The sequence below is a fragment of the Seriola dumerili genome, unplaced genomic scaffold (assembly GCF_002260705.1).
Source record: "Seriola dumerili isolate Sdu_G_001 unplaced genomic scaffold, Sdu_1.0 BDQW01000091.1, whole genome shotgun sequence".
Classification (NCBI taxonomy): domain Eukaryota; kingdom Metazoa; phylum Chordata; class Actinopteri; order Carangiformes; family Carangidae; genus Seriola; species Seriola dumerili.
The window spans coordinates 2,126,475-2,142,329 of record NW_019174346.1 but is presented as its reverse complement, the minus strand read 5'-3'; the positions used below and the strand labels follow the sequence as shown (position 1 = coordinate 2,142,329).

Below are 15,855 nucleotides of genomic sequence, written 5' to 3'. Positions count from 1 at the left end.
CTGCTCGTCTTCAACAGAGAGAACATGTAGAGCTCCCGCATCAGTCTATCACCAGCTGCTTCTCTCACACCATGAGTTTAAGACTTCTGACTGCACAGTATAATAATATCTTTGTGTTCTTGACAATGTGCCTGACGGCTCTGCAATCCACAGGAAACTGGAAGAATTCAGACAAACCTGCAGAACAGACGCCACAAATATGTAATTTAGAAAGTGTATCCAACAACTGGCTCCAAGTGGATTTTTCAACCGTAAAATTGTCCCAGTCCAGATCCTCATATGATGAGCTATTCTGAATGTTTGGCATTTCTGCTTGATGAAAATATTTAATTTAATTGCTCTCCAAAACCTTCTGGTCTTAAAACATTCAATAATTATTTATGTACAGAAAGAAATTAGTTGTATATTAATTTTACTATTTTATTCATCCAATATTTAAAACAACGTGGAACATATAAAGGGTGCTCATCAATGTTTCAAGTAATTTGGACTTTAGTGATATAAATTTACATTAGCGACATGATTAGCAGCTGCATCCTGTTGAAAAGAAAATAGAGACATGGTCATTTTATGAATTGCTGTTTATTTTGCTCTTTGAGTGTTTGGGGGATTTTTAAGAAAGAAATGTGTGCATTAATATATCCAGTACTTACACTGCTCAATTTAACTTAAAGATTTAACTGCTACTAAGAAACTCCAATGAAAGTCAGTAAAAGTAAAACATAATCATAACAGTCTCAAGAATGAAATAAATTATTTTCCATCAACTTATGACGCTACGATATTAAACACCAACACTGTTGTTTAAAAACAAGATTTAAGTGTAAGACTTTATTCAGCTGATACTAAAAGCAGAGTGGCTGCTCCTCCACACGTCCCGCTACAAAGTGTTGAATAGTACTGATGTCAAATTGTGACTGTAGATTGGTGGACTACTGATTTTACTTATTAGGAAAGTAAATTTAGTCTTACTCTATGGGAAATCATTATGTAATACATTAAACGCTACGTACAGGCTTCTTGATCATCTCATTGTGAAATCCAGTAAACAATTTAATTCTATTCACAGTCCGTTTGTTACCCTCTACAGAAAACTAAGTGTTTTACAGCTACTTTCAAGTTACGTTACACAACAGTTTAGTCACATATAAAAAGACGGACAACATTTTGACAAACACGAACAGACACCTCATGTAAAAAGCCCCACCACACTGTCCTCACTAAGATTCCTCTCGGATGGGAGTGCACCCAGAGAAGAAGCTGTTCTGAAAACTCGTCAGGATTCGTTTCTTCTTCTTGAGGAAGCTGACGGTTGTTCTGTCCTCCTCCTCATTCTCGTCTTCCTCCTCCTCTTCTTCTGGCAGGAGAGGTTTCCTGACCAACTTCAAGTCTGCAGCGGTGTGTCCCATGTCTCCGATTTCTTTCAGCACCTAAAATGGTACGTTAGTATGTTAGTACAAGTTCTGCATTACAGCTTTAAAGCTCCAGGCCTGATACTACACATATATAACATATACATTTAAAATCATAGGCAGTGCTTGACTAAATAATCAGGAAGAATAAAGTAGTGGCAGGTTCAAATGAACTGATATTCATCATTTCTTCTTTAAGTCTGAAAGCATGCCAGTCACTGAAGGTCACCATATGGATGGTAAATCTGTGCCGCTGAGTTCTCAGCAGGAGCCAGTTTACCTTCTTGGTGGGAGTACAAGATGGCGGCTTGAAGAATGTGGTGTTGTCAGGGCTGGCGGATGACGAGTCTTGATGAGACACAGAGTCTCTGGAAACACTTTCTGTCTAAAATGAACAAAACATTCAAAGCTGAGAACAATGCTTATTGTTCTGCATGTAATCTATGAAAGAATCAAACATCTTCAACTAAGAAAATCAAGGAAATCTTGTCAGTGAAAAACAGATCTAACTGGACAGGAGAGACGCTGTCTGTGGCTGTGCTAATAAATAACAAACTACATAAGAACCTGTTGAACTAATACCAGGTAATTCAGGTTTATTTTTATTACTTTATAATTACTTACATATCTAATATTTCTATTCTATAATAGGTTCTGTAATCAAGGTCTAAGTCTAATAATGACCTCTGTTAACTGAGATAACTGAGACTTACCGCAGGCACCTGGTTGTTCATGTTTCGACATTTCTCATGATCACACTGGCAGTTCTCCCCACATGTCATCTTTCCTTTGCGGCACCTGCACTGCTTGGTACCGCAGCGACCTTTACACACACACTGACAGAAGACAAGCTGCTTACAATCATGGCCTTTCCATCACAACTTAATATCCCACTATCCTGATTCTTACAAAACATTTACAGCTCAGCACCATCCACAGCAGCTGGAGGACACGTCCACTGTTTAAGGTTTATTATCTTCCTTTAAAGAGATTTAATAACCTGAGGTTTACAACTTTAATTTAAAAGTTGTAAACCTTTGGATGGTATCTCAGTTTTTCACTTGTCTAGTGCATTTTGAATGACGTGGTCTTTTTCATTAAAAAGCTGATTAAATATCCTGGATGTGATTTGTTCTCTCCCTTCATGATCTTCTCTGAGGACAGTCGGGGTCTATGTCTCACTGGTTTACTACACAAATGACCAGTTTGAAGACGTCCCCAATCCTAATCCCAGTCTCACCCCAGTTGCCTTTGTCTTCTTTAAGGCTCTTTGTTCCTTCTCAGGACGCCACTCCTCCTCCTCTTCCTCCTCACTGGGAGACATCAGCTCTTCAATGTTGATGGCCATGTTCACCGGTTCTTTGGCAGTGGTGAACCGTTTCCCTTTAGGCTTTTGTTCGGAGAGAAAACAAGCAAAGACAAATCAACACACTTGGACTTATCCTATAAAAAGTTTGGTGAAGCTACCTTCTGTTTTTATGCTATTTTTATGACCTTGCTTTTAATTAACTATAATTATAGTATAATCAGTATAAATATTTAAATCTAATATACATTGTATAAAATTAAAGAGGATGACGTTCACAGTATCTTTTCTTGGTGCAGTGTTTTCTTTCAGTTTAAACCGGCTCTGACTGAAACACACAACAAACATGAAGGTAGAAAATCTGCAGTATTCAACCTTTGGAGGAACGTAGTCGAACGACTCTTCAGGGCTCTTCTCGTTGTTGGTCATAGGCACAAGGATTTTCTTTCCACTTGCCAAGTGAAGCAATGACAGTTTCTGTGGACAAAAAAACATGACACATGGTCATACAGTAAAATCACATCTACAGTCACAGTCCATGTAATTAAATAGTGTCTAATTACAAGATTACAAATCGTTATAATGGAGTCAGCAGAAAAGTAGTTATTTTCGGTTTGTGAATAGTATCTGCTCTCCTCAGTTGTATTAGACACAAGTCCGTGGTTTTCATCATTTTAATTCAACTTCACATTAAAATGGAAACCAATAATGTCGGGGTTAATTATACAGTTACCTGTCTGTACTGCTCATTCTGCTCCACCAGTTTCTGGTTCTGCTCGCTCAATTCTCGCAGCTTTTCAAGCTCTTCTTCCTAAATCGATGTTACAAATAACAACGTTAATAAATCTGATGATTCTGCATGATTTTGAGACAAGGGTTGATTAATCACGCTCCTCAGTGGAGACAAACCTGAACTTGGAGGCGCTGGAGAAGCTCCTTCTCCTTTGAACTCTCCTCATCTTTCTCCATCGTTTTGTCTGACTCTCCACATATGGGTTTACTCTGTAGCTGGTTCAGGAGGTAAAGCACCTGTACAAAGAAAGTGTAAATAAATAAAAACACACACACACACACACAGATAAATATAGAGCAGAGCATGAATATGCATGTCTCTAAGAGGAGATAACAGACATGAACACCTTCTCTTGATGTCTCTGCTCTAGTTCCACCAACTGCTGCTGGTGCTCCATGTCCATGGTTGACATCACATTTCTCTCATCAGCCAACATCTTCCTTAAATCTTGTGAGTTTCCCTTCTCCTGTTTGACTTCACTCTCCAGCTTGGCACTGGCTGTTTTAGCGGAAACCAGCTACATAAAAAGGGTTTTAAATGCAAACAGGAAGCAGCAAATTAATGTACTATTAACCCATTCAACACACAGGTGTGAATATAAAATTATGTATTCCTGGACTTCCTAGAGAAGATAATCTGTCACCTCAGACATCAAGACTTTAAGGGCACACTTGGCATCCACTATGCTTGTGATGCCATCTATGCGCTGCTTCAAACGCCCCTCACTGTCTGCGACAAGAAGCTTCTGCTGGAGGTCGGCAATCTGGGCGTTCCTGTTAAAATACAAATCCCTTTGACGATCCCTTTGCTGAACAATAATAATATAGAAAATAAATTCAATGTTTATGTGGATATTTTTGGAAAACTGATATTGTGGTTTTAAAGAGTCAAAATCCTTTGAAATGACTAGAAATAAAAGCACATACAGTATCTGGTAAGTGCTTTAAGTGCACAATCCACTTTGCCCAAGTGGTGGTGACTTATATTGCACAGCAGACTTTAGCAGGCCATTTTCAGACATTTTTGTGTATCATTAAATGTTGCACAGATGAGAAACCTAATGGCTCAGAGAATGGGGAGGGGAGGGTGTATTTCAGTCTACGGCGAGGAAGAGTATGATGAATCTTGGTCAAATCAAAAGATCAAATCAAATGAACTGAACAGGTCCGACTCACCTGAGACCCATTTCTGTCTCCAGGTTCTCAACCTGTTTGGTCAGAGGTGTTTCCAGCGCCCCGTGCGTCTCCAGCTCAGAGATGATCAGTGTCCGACGCTGCACGGAAGGACAAATCAAAGGACTGATGCTTTGTAACATTTCTACTCCGCTACGGCATCGAATGTCTCACTTTGTGCATATTCTTTGTGTTTGTAAGTTTGTGTGAGTAAAACTACAAATTCCTCAGCTCACCCTGATTTTGGGAGCTGGTCTCTCCCCGGCATCGATCTGCTGTTTGAGGTGGTTGATCTCCTGAGCCAAGACCTTTCTGTCATCCAGCAGATCGCTGAGGTGGCGCCGAGCCTCTTCTATACTGACCATCACCTCCACTTCATTGAGAAACCACGTCTGATCACATCAATACAGAGTTAACAACAATACAATGCCCAGTATACAACAATAGAAACTCTGTCAATATTCTTGTAGAAATATTTATGCTTCAACATATTTGCAACTGTTGGTTAACTTCTCAAGCTCAATAATAATAAATAAGTGTTTTTTGTACTAATAGATCAAATAAAAGTCGTGGCAACTACAGAGGAGTTTTACTACCTTAACTCTTGCAGCAGGTCCCTCTGTTCCTCTGCTTTGAGCATCTTTCCGTTTATCTGCCACCTCACTTCTTTTCTGTAGAGCATCTTTCAACCGCTTGTTTGCAGCTGCAGCCTGGAGGGGAAAAAATAAAAACTTGTAACAAGCTACTTTAACTAATTTCCAGTACATTTGATTCTAGCAGCTTGATATGAATGCATATATTTGATGATATTCAAACTGAATTTCTTGTAGAATTAGAGAAACAGGTGAAGTGACTCGGAGGATTGTAACTAGGTTAGTACAATTTGGGAACACACATTTAAAATATACAGTATGTATTTGCTATTTACATATGTTGAAAATATTAAATCCAGCATATTTACATTTAGATCTCACAGACAACAGAGAGAGGCCTCACCTCTTCAGTTTTACGTCGCAGAACGTTGGCCTGTTTCTGGAAATCCCTCTCAAGTTTCAGCAACTCATACTGACGCTTACGATCCTGTAAAACAGATCAAATAAACTGTGAGGTTCATGAAGACAAAGAACCTGAATCTATTAGTACAAGAAAAAATACTGAGTGAATTTATGGATAAAATGTCCTGCAGCATCTCAAGAAGAAGCCGATCTTCACACACCTTCTCCTTGAGCTGCAGCACCTCCCTGTCCTTCTTGCTCTTCCAGTGTCTGAATTTCTCAGAGTCGTCCCTCATCTGCCTCATCAGCTGTGTTCGCTGGGTCTTCATCGCCTGTGAGAACACAGAGCACAGAAAGTGGTCTTACTACATGTTTACTGTTAAATAAGATGCTTAACGCAGCCATCACAAACACTAAAGCAAAGAAAATCACTGGTTACCTGTATCTCCTGCATAAGCTTGCTAACTTTCAGAACAGAGGACTCTTTGAGCTTTAGCAGTTTGGACTGTTCAAGAAGTTTCTTCTTCATATCCACGAGCTGGCCCTCGAGCTCCTGCAGCCTCTTCCTCCGCTGCTCACTGAGCCTGGAAGACGGTGGTGAACGTCAGATGAAGAAGGGAATGAGGAGTGAAGGCTGATGAGATTACTTTTGATTTTACATCAAAATAAATTGATTTCATAAACAGGCATAAATATTACTTCAGGTAAAACCTAACCACAAAAATCAGTGTTCATACTTGGCCTGGTTAGTGTCTTTCTTTGCAGACTGAAGAGCCAGAACCAGGTCCTCTTTCTCCTTCTGCAGAGAATCCACCGCAGACTGCAGACTATGTACATTTTTCTGTGGGACACAATGTCCAGCAGATTAAAACCTGTCCATCATTTCTCAACAATTAACTGTGTCATAATTAATACAATCACACAAAAAGACAATGCTTTAAACTTAACCCAATTCAACGCTCACAGGAACCTTCTACAATAGATGACACACCTCATGTTAATTAGTGGATGGTACAGCATTTTAACTACAGTAATAAACATTTACCCTTTTTAAATCAGTGTCAGAAAGTCCAAATGTTCTGATTAAATAATTGAAATTAAAGCAGTTTTTTAAAGTATTGTGAAAGTCAAATGGATCCAAACTTCTCATACCTGGTGCTCTGACTGCATCGGCTCCAGCTGGCTGTCATTCTGACACATTTTCCTCACAAACGCTTCCTTCAAACTCAACACTTTGTTCAGCTCAATCAGCTCCTTGGACAGCTGGGCCTGCCGCAGTGCATGATGGGTTGTAAAGCCCTCTGGGGACTCCTTACCAACAATGGCATCCTGTTAGAGGTGGGAAACATCTTAAATTACATTTAGATCAAAAGTAAAGAAGTAAATCGAGATAGTTTTTATTCACTGTGTGAAAGAGAGGAAATGTGTCACCACATTAAATTTGATTCAAAAAATATGCTGAATATTATCATTATCATATCTGATAACAAAGTGTAAAAATGAAGCACAACAGCAGAATTCTGAAGTTTGTGAGGTATCTTTAACAATAAATGTAATTCAATTTGAACATCAACAGAACGAAACTGTCACGTACTGATGAGGATTCGTCTGCTGCATTTTTACTGCCGTTCCCGGACACCTCCGGTACATCCTCTCCTGCAGCCATAGCGTCGATGGAGGCAGCGATGCCTGCGCTCTCATTCTTAGAAAATACAACAAACGGTAAAACAATCAATATTATGAACAAATAGTATGGTGAACATCCAAATCATCCAGAGCTGCATTCTTACTCCAGACTGTGAGTATTTGGACACTAACACTTTAATGTAGAACAAAAAAGTGCAAAGTCTCAGCTTTAATTTGACATGGTTTAAGTCAATATTGAAAGAACTGTATGTGATATAGTTCTTTTAACACAGTGTCCAAATTGTACCAGGTTCAAAAGTAAGTGGACACTTGTCAGCTAAATGTTTCTTGGGAATCCGTGTCATTTCAATATTTGTTCTTGCACAAAAAAGCTCCGGTGGCTCAGAGATGATTGAGACTTTCCTTTTATAGATTGCGGTAAATTGTCTTAATGAGGAGTAAAGATGTAACCACACAAGTGAAGAAGGTAATAATGAGGTTCCAAGAAAATAAAATGTAGTTGGTCAACCAAAATCAACAGTTATATGTTCTGATGAAACAAGTGAGGAATGACACTAGAAAATGGAAAACAACCTGGTAGACTGAGGAGTCTTGTAAAATCGTCTCATAAAATCATGTGCACTCTCCAGGATGCTGTCTATATGTTTCCTTGTCATCGATCAAGAGATTCATGACCAGAACCTCAGAGGATTCAACACAAGATGCAAACTACTAGTAAACCTCAAAAACAGAAAGGCCACGCTACAGTACTCAAAAACATCCAAAAAGAAACTGGCAGAGTTCTGGAACAAAGTTCAATGGACTGATGAAGCAAGAATCAATCTCTATCAAAATCATGAAAACAGGAAAATGTGGAGAAAAAAAAGGAACCAGGTCATGACCTTAAACACACCACCTCATCTGTCAAACATGGTGGTGGTTCTGCTGTGGCTTTGGCAGGTATGGCTGCCAGTGGAACTGCCGTTTATTGATGATTTCACTGCTGACAAAAGCAACAGGAGGTATACAGAAACAGTCTGTGCACAGATTCAGCCAAACGCATCAAAACTCATTGCACAACATTTCATCATTCAGCAGGACAACGATCCCAAACATATGGTCAAAGCAACCAGAGCTTTTCAGGGTGAAGAGAGGAATATCTTTGACTGGCCAAGTCAATCACCTGACCTCAGTCTGACTGAGCTGCAGTCCACCTGCTGAAGACCAGACTAAAGACAGAGACCAGAGTCTACAGTGAAGACCTGGGAGACCCTCACCAGGGAAGATTCAGACTGTCATGGACTGCAAAGGATTTCCACAAAATATTAAATATGATGATTTTCTTTGACTTCATGTGTTTCTGTCTAATTGCTTATAAAACCCTAAAATTTGGACACTGTGTTGAAAGGTTAAATCTCCCACACAGATCTTTAATGTAGATCCCATTATTCTATTTCAGGTTGAATGTGCTGTGACACAGAACCTGAAGAACACAGTCCAAATACTTATTGTCTGGGCTGTAAAACTGTTACAACTCGCTGCTTAAGTTCTGATGAAAAAACAAACAAAAACATTTATACTGCGATCTAGAAATAAGTGCAGCAACTAACGAATGCACTCACCTTCAATTAAACTCTTAATTAAATCTAATTAATCAAGTGACTCTACAAAAAGTCAATCTGCATTACTACACTCTGCTGTCTTTGGTGCTTTATGATGCAAGTTGACTCGTGTACCTTGAGCTCCAGGATGACGTCTTGCAGGTTCCGCATCACCTCAACATTCTCCTTCAGCTCCTGGTCCTCCAGCGTCTCCAACACTTTCTCAAGATTCACAGTACATCTGAAATAAAGGTAGATAAAAGTTTGGTCCAATATAATCAACATCATGGCCGATAAACCTTGTATATCCTAAAACACAGTCTTTCAGAACTAAAACCCTTTGAACTTTTCTCTTGATGAGATCATCAGCATGCAACAACAATTACAAGACATTAGGGATAGATTTACTCAGAGCATTAAAAACTAAGCAAAAGCTCTACGAAGAATGACTTAGCACAGTTTTCTTTAAGCTTTGTCACACTCATTCCAAAACCCTCCTGGCTTCATGCCTGTGCAAACTTACGCTGCGTGGTGCCGCAGTTGTTCCAGTTTGCTTTGCAGTTTCTCATTTGTTTGTTCCGTCTATAAAATAAAGCAAAACGCAATTTGATAAAAAAATAATGGATGACAACGCAGAACTGAAAAGTCAGAGAAAGGACACATAACAAGATAAACCAAAAGCATTTTTACTTTTTGTTTTGATGGCAATATCAATCGTCTTGCTTTTTTTCTACCCAAGTGCACAAACAGAAAGTTTTCCCCTCAGCTTTCAACACTGACTTTGGAAGAGGGAATGGTAAAGAGATGTGTGTCACCATAATGATCTTCTCAAACATGAGGGCGGTCTGTCCAGCTGCCTCACTCAGCTCCCTGCTCAGCTTATTGTTCTCGTCCTGCAGAGCGCGGTTCCTTTCCACCAGCTTAGACACATTCTCCCCTGACGCTGGCCTGTAACAGACGAACCATGAAACTGTTATGGCCCTTTGTTGTGGGTGATATCTACCCTGGGTGCCTTTATCTTACATTCTGGGGCATTATGTAACTGGGAAATGTCTTATGTCTTACCCGGAGAGCACTGGAGCGACTCCTCCACGGGCATGAAGTAGCATCACCTGCAGCTCCTGAACCTAAACAAGTATGAAATCAAGAAGAAGGAAGGTTTTGTATCATATGTTTTCATATTAGTTTGATCTTTCTCCTAAGCAGTAATCAATATAAACACAGATTTCCTACTTTTAAGCAAGTAACTGAACTGCATTTAACCTGCAGCACTGTTACCTTGTTAGTTTGAGATGTGATTGTGAGGTCAACTCAACCCTTTCTCTAATGTCTGTACCTGTTGTTTCAAACGGCTCATTTCTGCAGCTCTGGGGTCAACGTTGACTATGGGTTTATTTTTAATTTTGCGAGCTCTGTCAGCATATCGCAGGGTATTGATGGTTTCCTCCATATTTGAGTCTGCAGGACTGATGCATGCAATCATCAAAGTGTGGCTGTTGCCTCCCAAAGAGTCTGAGGAAACAAACACACAAGAGCTTGCTTAGTAAAATTATTCTGCAGTCATTAACTGTGCTGAATTGTTGCTGCTTTCAACACCTGCTTGTTTTGATTAACCAGTAACTTTCAACCAGACAATAAAAGCAAGGAAACTTTCTGAATATGATTTGCTCATAGTGAGTATGGTATCTGAGACTGACCTAATGCCCAATATGTAACTTCTGAACATCTTAATCAAAGTCTACCTTGTAGCAGGCGTGTGAGCTTGGAGTCTCTGTAAGGAACAAAGGTGTTTTTCTTGCTTTCATCCCCCAGTGCACTGATCACATTACCCAAAGACAAAAGGCCTCGATTGATGCTGATGCCTGAAGATGAAAATAAACAGCATCAAAACAGAAATACTGTTATTACGGTCACAATTACAATACAAGAGAGACAGCACATATAAATATTGTAATGCAGCATATTATCATTTCAGAGAATTGTACAATGAGTGTTGACAAATTTTAAATGAGTACATTTAAAGAAATATATATATATACTGATGTTACCTTCCTTTAAACGATCTCCCTCTGCTTTGGTTTTCTTTTGTCTCTCTGAACCAGCGAGATCCACAAGGTGCAGCTTTGAAACAACTGAATCAACTCTGTAACAAAAGATTGAACAAATATTCAACTTGTACCATATTTAGAAAATGTTACCTCATGTGCCACATGATGTGGACATGCACGTACACAGTAGCCCCAGGGGCAGTATCATATCCTGTATCTTCATGAAAAACAGCAGCACAAACACAAATGTTGAGTCAAATCAGTTTTGGTCAATATCAAATATCAGAAGAAGGGTATACAACCATTTCTAAAGCTTTGACCGCTCCCAGGAGCACACAGGCCTCAATAATTGTGAAATGGAAGAAATTTGGAAACACCAGTCACTCTAACAGAACTTAAGCCGGCCTCTGCAGGGATAGGAGAAGCTGCCGAAAGGACAACCATCTCAGCAGTACCACATCAATCGGGCCTTTAGGGCAGAGTGGCTAGACAGAAGTCACTTTAAGTAAAAGGCGTATGACAGTCTTCTTGGAGTCTGGCAAACAGGATTTAAAGGACTGAGAGCATGAGGAAGAAGATTCTCTGGTCTGATGAGATAAAAATTTAACCCTTTGGGCAGAACTCATGTCTTGTGAACACCAGGCACTCATCAGCTGGCCAATACCATCACTACAGTGAAGCATGGTGGTGGCAGCATCATCATCAGCAGGGACAAGGAGGCTGGGATCTGAATATCATAGTATTTATAATTCCTCTCACATTATAAGGAGCACTGTCAACATGTATTCTGAGTGCATGTCATTGCAGTGTATGTTTGGGCAAAGTGGACTAAGGCAAAATAGTGAAATGATTATGGGAAAAAACTCCACCAAACTGACTTGTCTGTCCCTCTGCGCTGCTCCAGTGTGATGGTGAAGATAGCGTGTGAGCGTGAAGAGGCAGCATTCATCGCTGTTGAGCCCACAGTGCGAGCAGAGTTTCCAAGCTCTAGACAGCCCACCATCTCTTGGGCAGAGAACACCTGCCTCTCTGTTAAACCCACAATCTGTAAAACATCATATTTTCAATAAAAACAAAGGCTGACACTGAGGTATAAAATTAGACATGGGTGCAGTATACTTCGGTTTATCTGTTTGTTTATCATTAGCTCAGTGACTCACCTTAATGCCATCTTTGGGGTCTTCTCGAATGCTGATGGCAGGTTTATCTTTAGATGCACACAGCAAGTCCAATATATCTTCATTGTAGATCTACCATCAAAAGGAAAATGCTTAACCAAATTACTCTAAAAGGCTAATGTGCAATAAAATAACATTTGCTGGATGCCAAGGACCACAATACATTTCTAAATGTCATTAAAAAAAGTTAATGATGAGAAATCACCACAGAGTGAACAATACATGTCCACCAACCTCCAGGTAAGATACTGCCAGACAGAATTCACAGTCTGTCCTTTTCTCCCTCTCCTCAAAAATTCTTCTGATAACTCGTGGAATAACTCCAACTGAAGGATCGTTCTCTTGAGCTGATGTGTATGTTCCTCCCATGGAGAAGGTCTTCCCTGATCCTGTCTGTCCATATGCAAGAACTGTGGCATGGTAGCCTACAAAAAGGACAAAAGAACATAAATAAATAAAAAAAAAATAATAATAATTTTGTTAATTAAATGTTATGTTTTTGCAGCCAATGGCACCTCCCACAAAGCTGATAAATCCAGAAAGACATTTCAATCAATCATCATGTTCAAAGACATTGTTACCTTTGAAAAGCCCACACAATAAGGGGGACACAGCCGTACTGAAGACTTCCTCTTGTTCAGCAGTGGGATCAAATACATAATCATAGGTGAACGCCTTCTCTGTGCCAACAATTAACTGAAAACAAACAACATAAATAGTGTTAAGTGTAGCTGCATAAAATAAAATTAAAAGTCACACATGGATATAATTGACTTGGTACAAAAACTTTACTCTAGATTTGACATAAAAAACATAAATTGTTGATCACACACCTGTGGCTCCCCAGGCACAAAGGTGAGACAGCACTGACATCCTTCATTGATTTCTTTAGATACCAACGGGCGAGATCGCAAGGCAACCCGCACTGGGATCACCTTAGCATCCTCATTTGTCATGATGCAAGATTCTAATCAAGACCTAGTAATAAAAGAAACAGAGGAGATTGTCACAATGAAACCAAGTAATATAAGTCCAATAATGTGGCAAGATAACATGACATCAAATATTGTAAACGGACAAGACTCTGATAAACCCCCATTTAAAATAAGAGACAACAGCTTAAATAAATAAAAAAAGGCAATGCTAGATAGACCTACAGTGATCTCCTATTATTTCTAAAAGTAAGATTTTTCTTCCATGTTGACATGAGGAATTAAACATCATGTGAACACACATGTCTTTCAGGATTAAGAGATTAATTGAAAAAAAGACCTAAATAACCAATAACTCTGAACTTTCAGTCTATGATACCAGCATATGCAAGCAATATGTACGCAAATAGACTCAGCAAAGGCCTATATATCCATATGAACTATTAAGTGTGTGTTATATTTTCAGAACAGCAGGAAAAACATTTAATTTAAAGAACATTATCAACTCAACAGAGACTCTGGGACAACATCAGAGTAGTGTTTGGGAAATAACTGTCATGGGGGCTTGGATTACAATATAATTATTTTGTTCACTCAATATACATGTGATAACTTGACAAATTAAAAATTAATTTGATAAATTAATTTGAAGAATGCAGAGCTGTACTTTCTGAGCTGGGATATTACATTACATCTGTTGACTTGGTGTTAGTGTGACATTTTGCTACAAAATGTCTATGGAGTCTGGAAAAGTCCCATTGTTTTATACTTATTCCTAAAACCTTGACTATTATACCTTTCTGGACACAATAAATACAGTTGAAATGGAAATATCACGCACATTTCATTGCCATCCAATTTTTCTGTGTTAAAATGTAATAAATTGTGATGTGATTGTGTTTAATCAAAGTGAAGTGTGTGGCACAGTGTAACAATATAGTATCAACAAACAAACTGGGCTAACAGCACCTCAGGTGTGAATCAAAGGTATGAATCCCAGCATCAGTTGCTTTTTCTTTCCTCCTGCCAGAGCCAGAATAATGACAATTAAATTCTTCCCCAAAGAGAAATTATAATGTGGTATTCAAATGATTGAAACTCGTAAATTAAGTCTCTGACATGGACAACGGCTGTGTCCTTATTTATGGATAGTTTAATAGTGTCACTATGGATGTACATATTTTTTGTTTGACACATTACATACGACTGACGGAGGTTGAATGGTTTTTAGTGGTGAATCAGAAAATGTCCCCATGTCTCAGCAGAATCACCATGGGTGTTGTCCTTACTGTCCATGGGGTTAGTCCATTATACACTGTCTATGGTGCAGCTCCATGATTTGTATGAGGATGACGCCATAACTTTCAGCCCATCGTTCAGACAGCTCAAACCCGAGCTGCACAATAAGCTGTTGTTATTATGGAAATGTGCTTTTTTTTTTAGGATACAAACTTTAAATGGAACTTTACTCGGTCGTTCTGTCTCCGAGATACACGAGCCAGTTAGCTAATTAAATATATATAACGTTTATTTCAATGAATACAAACTGCAGCTCAAGATATAATTTCACCGTTAGTGGTCGATAAAAGTGCAATTGTTACTAAATTGACAGCCATACCGCTAAGCTAACAAACCGTCTTCAACCAAGCTGACGGTGAATAACTAACTGAAGTTAAAGTGGGCAGCAGTTTAAGGTTAACTAGCTAGCTGCGGTTATTAGCAAGACGTTGATATTAACGTTACCTCTTCACGGCTTGTCCAGCGCCAGCGTTTAAATATCACGAAAAAGGTATCCGGTGGTTGTGGTTGATGATGAAGACCACCAATATCTGACTGTCGTAACAAAACGTTTACTTTTCCGTGTCACTTGTTGTAAACTTTTGTTCTATGTCCGTGTACTTAGACCGATATCCATGAGATGAATGTTGTTACTGCCCGCCACTTTCAAACACCCAGCTCCTCCCCACTCCTTCTTCTTCTACGTGTGGATTAATGGCACAGTCAACGCAGCTGGGCCGCTCTACTGACCTCTACAGGAAAAACAGAAAAACACAGTATTAACACAACGGAGATTTACCAGAAATGACTGTATTCTTTCGCGGTTACTCTTTCACCTTTCATCTTAATTCCTGAGTGAATTATTATGCTTTAATCTGGTGTTTAATCTGCTGCAATGAAAGCAAACACATACAAACAGAAGCATGTTTTACTGCTCCTAATTTAATTATATGTCATTTGTTTTTCCTCCCCATACAGAAATGTAATATATGACATATATGTCCCTCTATCAAAAGTGATGTTGCCATATATGTCACCTATAAGAGGATATATTATTATCACATATAGACATCCTCTGGATATATGAAGATATAAGTTTATAACATATATGTACACATATGTACACATAGCCTATAAAAATATCTATATGATAAACTTTTAAATGATCATATGTTGCAACCATATTTGGTAACAATATATTTAATTTATATATGCAAGTTTATTTGCCTTTGGGATGAATGTTTATAACATACAGTATGTCTACAATATAAGAATACATACATCAAGATGAATATGAAATTGTTCCAATTTTTAACAGGATTCAAGTATAACTGCTACATATGTGTTTTTATTTTACATGTACACATATTTCATACATGGAATTCAATATATGTACATATATTACATTTGTGTATGGGTTCTTGTTGAGCTTGTTCCTTCTACACAGTGAAATCAATCTTGATTTTAATATACACAATTTCATATTTATTAGGTTTTATGTTGCCCTGAGAATC

At 38.7% G+C, this 15,855-nt stretch overlaps 1 protein-coding gene across 2 annotated transcripts; it reads right to left on the bottom strand.

The window, feature by feature from the left end:
• Nucleotides 1-563: 563 nt before the first annotated feature.
• LOC111222234 (chromosome-associated kinesin KIF4-like) lies at nt 564-14,995 on the bottom strand. Of its 2 annotated transcripts, XM_022745882.1 has the most exons (32): nt 14,807-14,995; nt 14,033-14,086; nt 12,965-13,109; nt 12,713-12,827; nt 12,366-12,556; nt 12,114-12,203; nt 11,832-11,998; nt 10,954-11,048; nt 10,648-10,767; nt 10,242-10,417; nt 9,971-10,032; nt 9,721-9,853; nt 9,429-9,487; nt 9,041-9,146; nt 7,273-7,380; nt 6,831-7,007; nt 6,416-6,519; nt 6,118-6,262; nt 5,900-6,010; nt 5,680-5,763; nt 5,280-5,393; nt 4,920-5,075; nt 4,687-4,784; nt 4,155-4,284; nt 3,858-4,028; nt 3,628-3,747; nt 3,452-3,529; nt 3,094-3,195; nt 2,653-2,802; nt 2,126-2,248; nt 1,693-1,797; nt 564-1,430 (listed from the first exon to the last, which is right to left on the bottom strand). In XM_022745882.1, the coding sequence occupies exons 3-32, from the start codon at nt 13,085-13,087 to the stop codon at nt 1,221-1,223; spliced, it is 3,723 nt and encodes a 1,240-aa protein (XP_022601603.1). In that variant the 5' UTR covers nt 13,088-13,109; nt 14,033-14,086; nt 14,807-14,995; the 3' UTR covers nt 564-1,220. The 2 variants fall into 2 exon arrangements, with proteins under 2 accessions (XP_022601603.1, XP_022601602.1); XM_022745881.1 differs by lacking the exon at nt 14,033-14,086.
• Between the last annotated feature and the right edge of the window lie 860 nt (nt 14,996-15,855).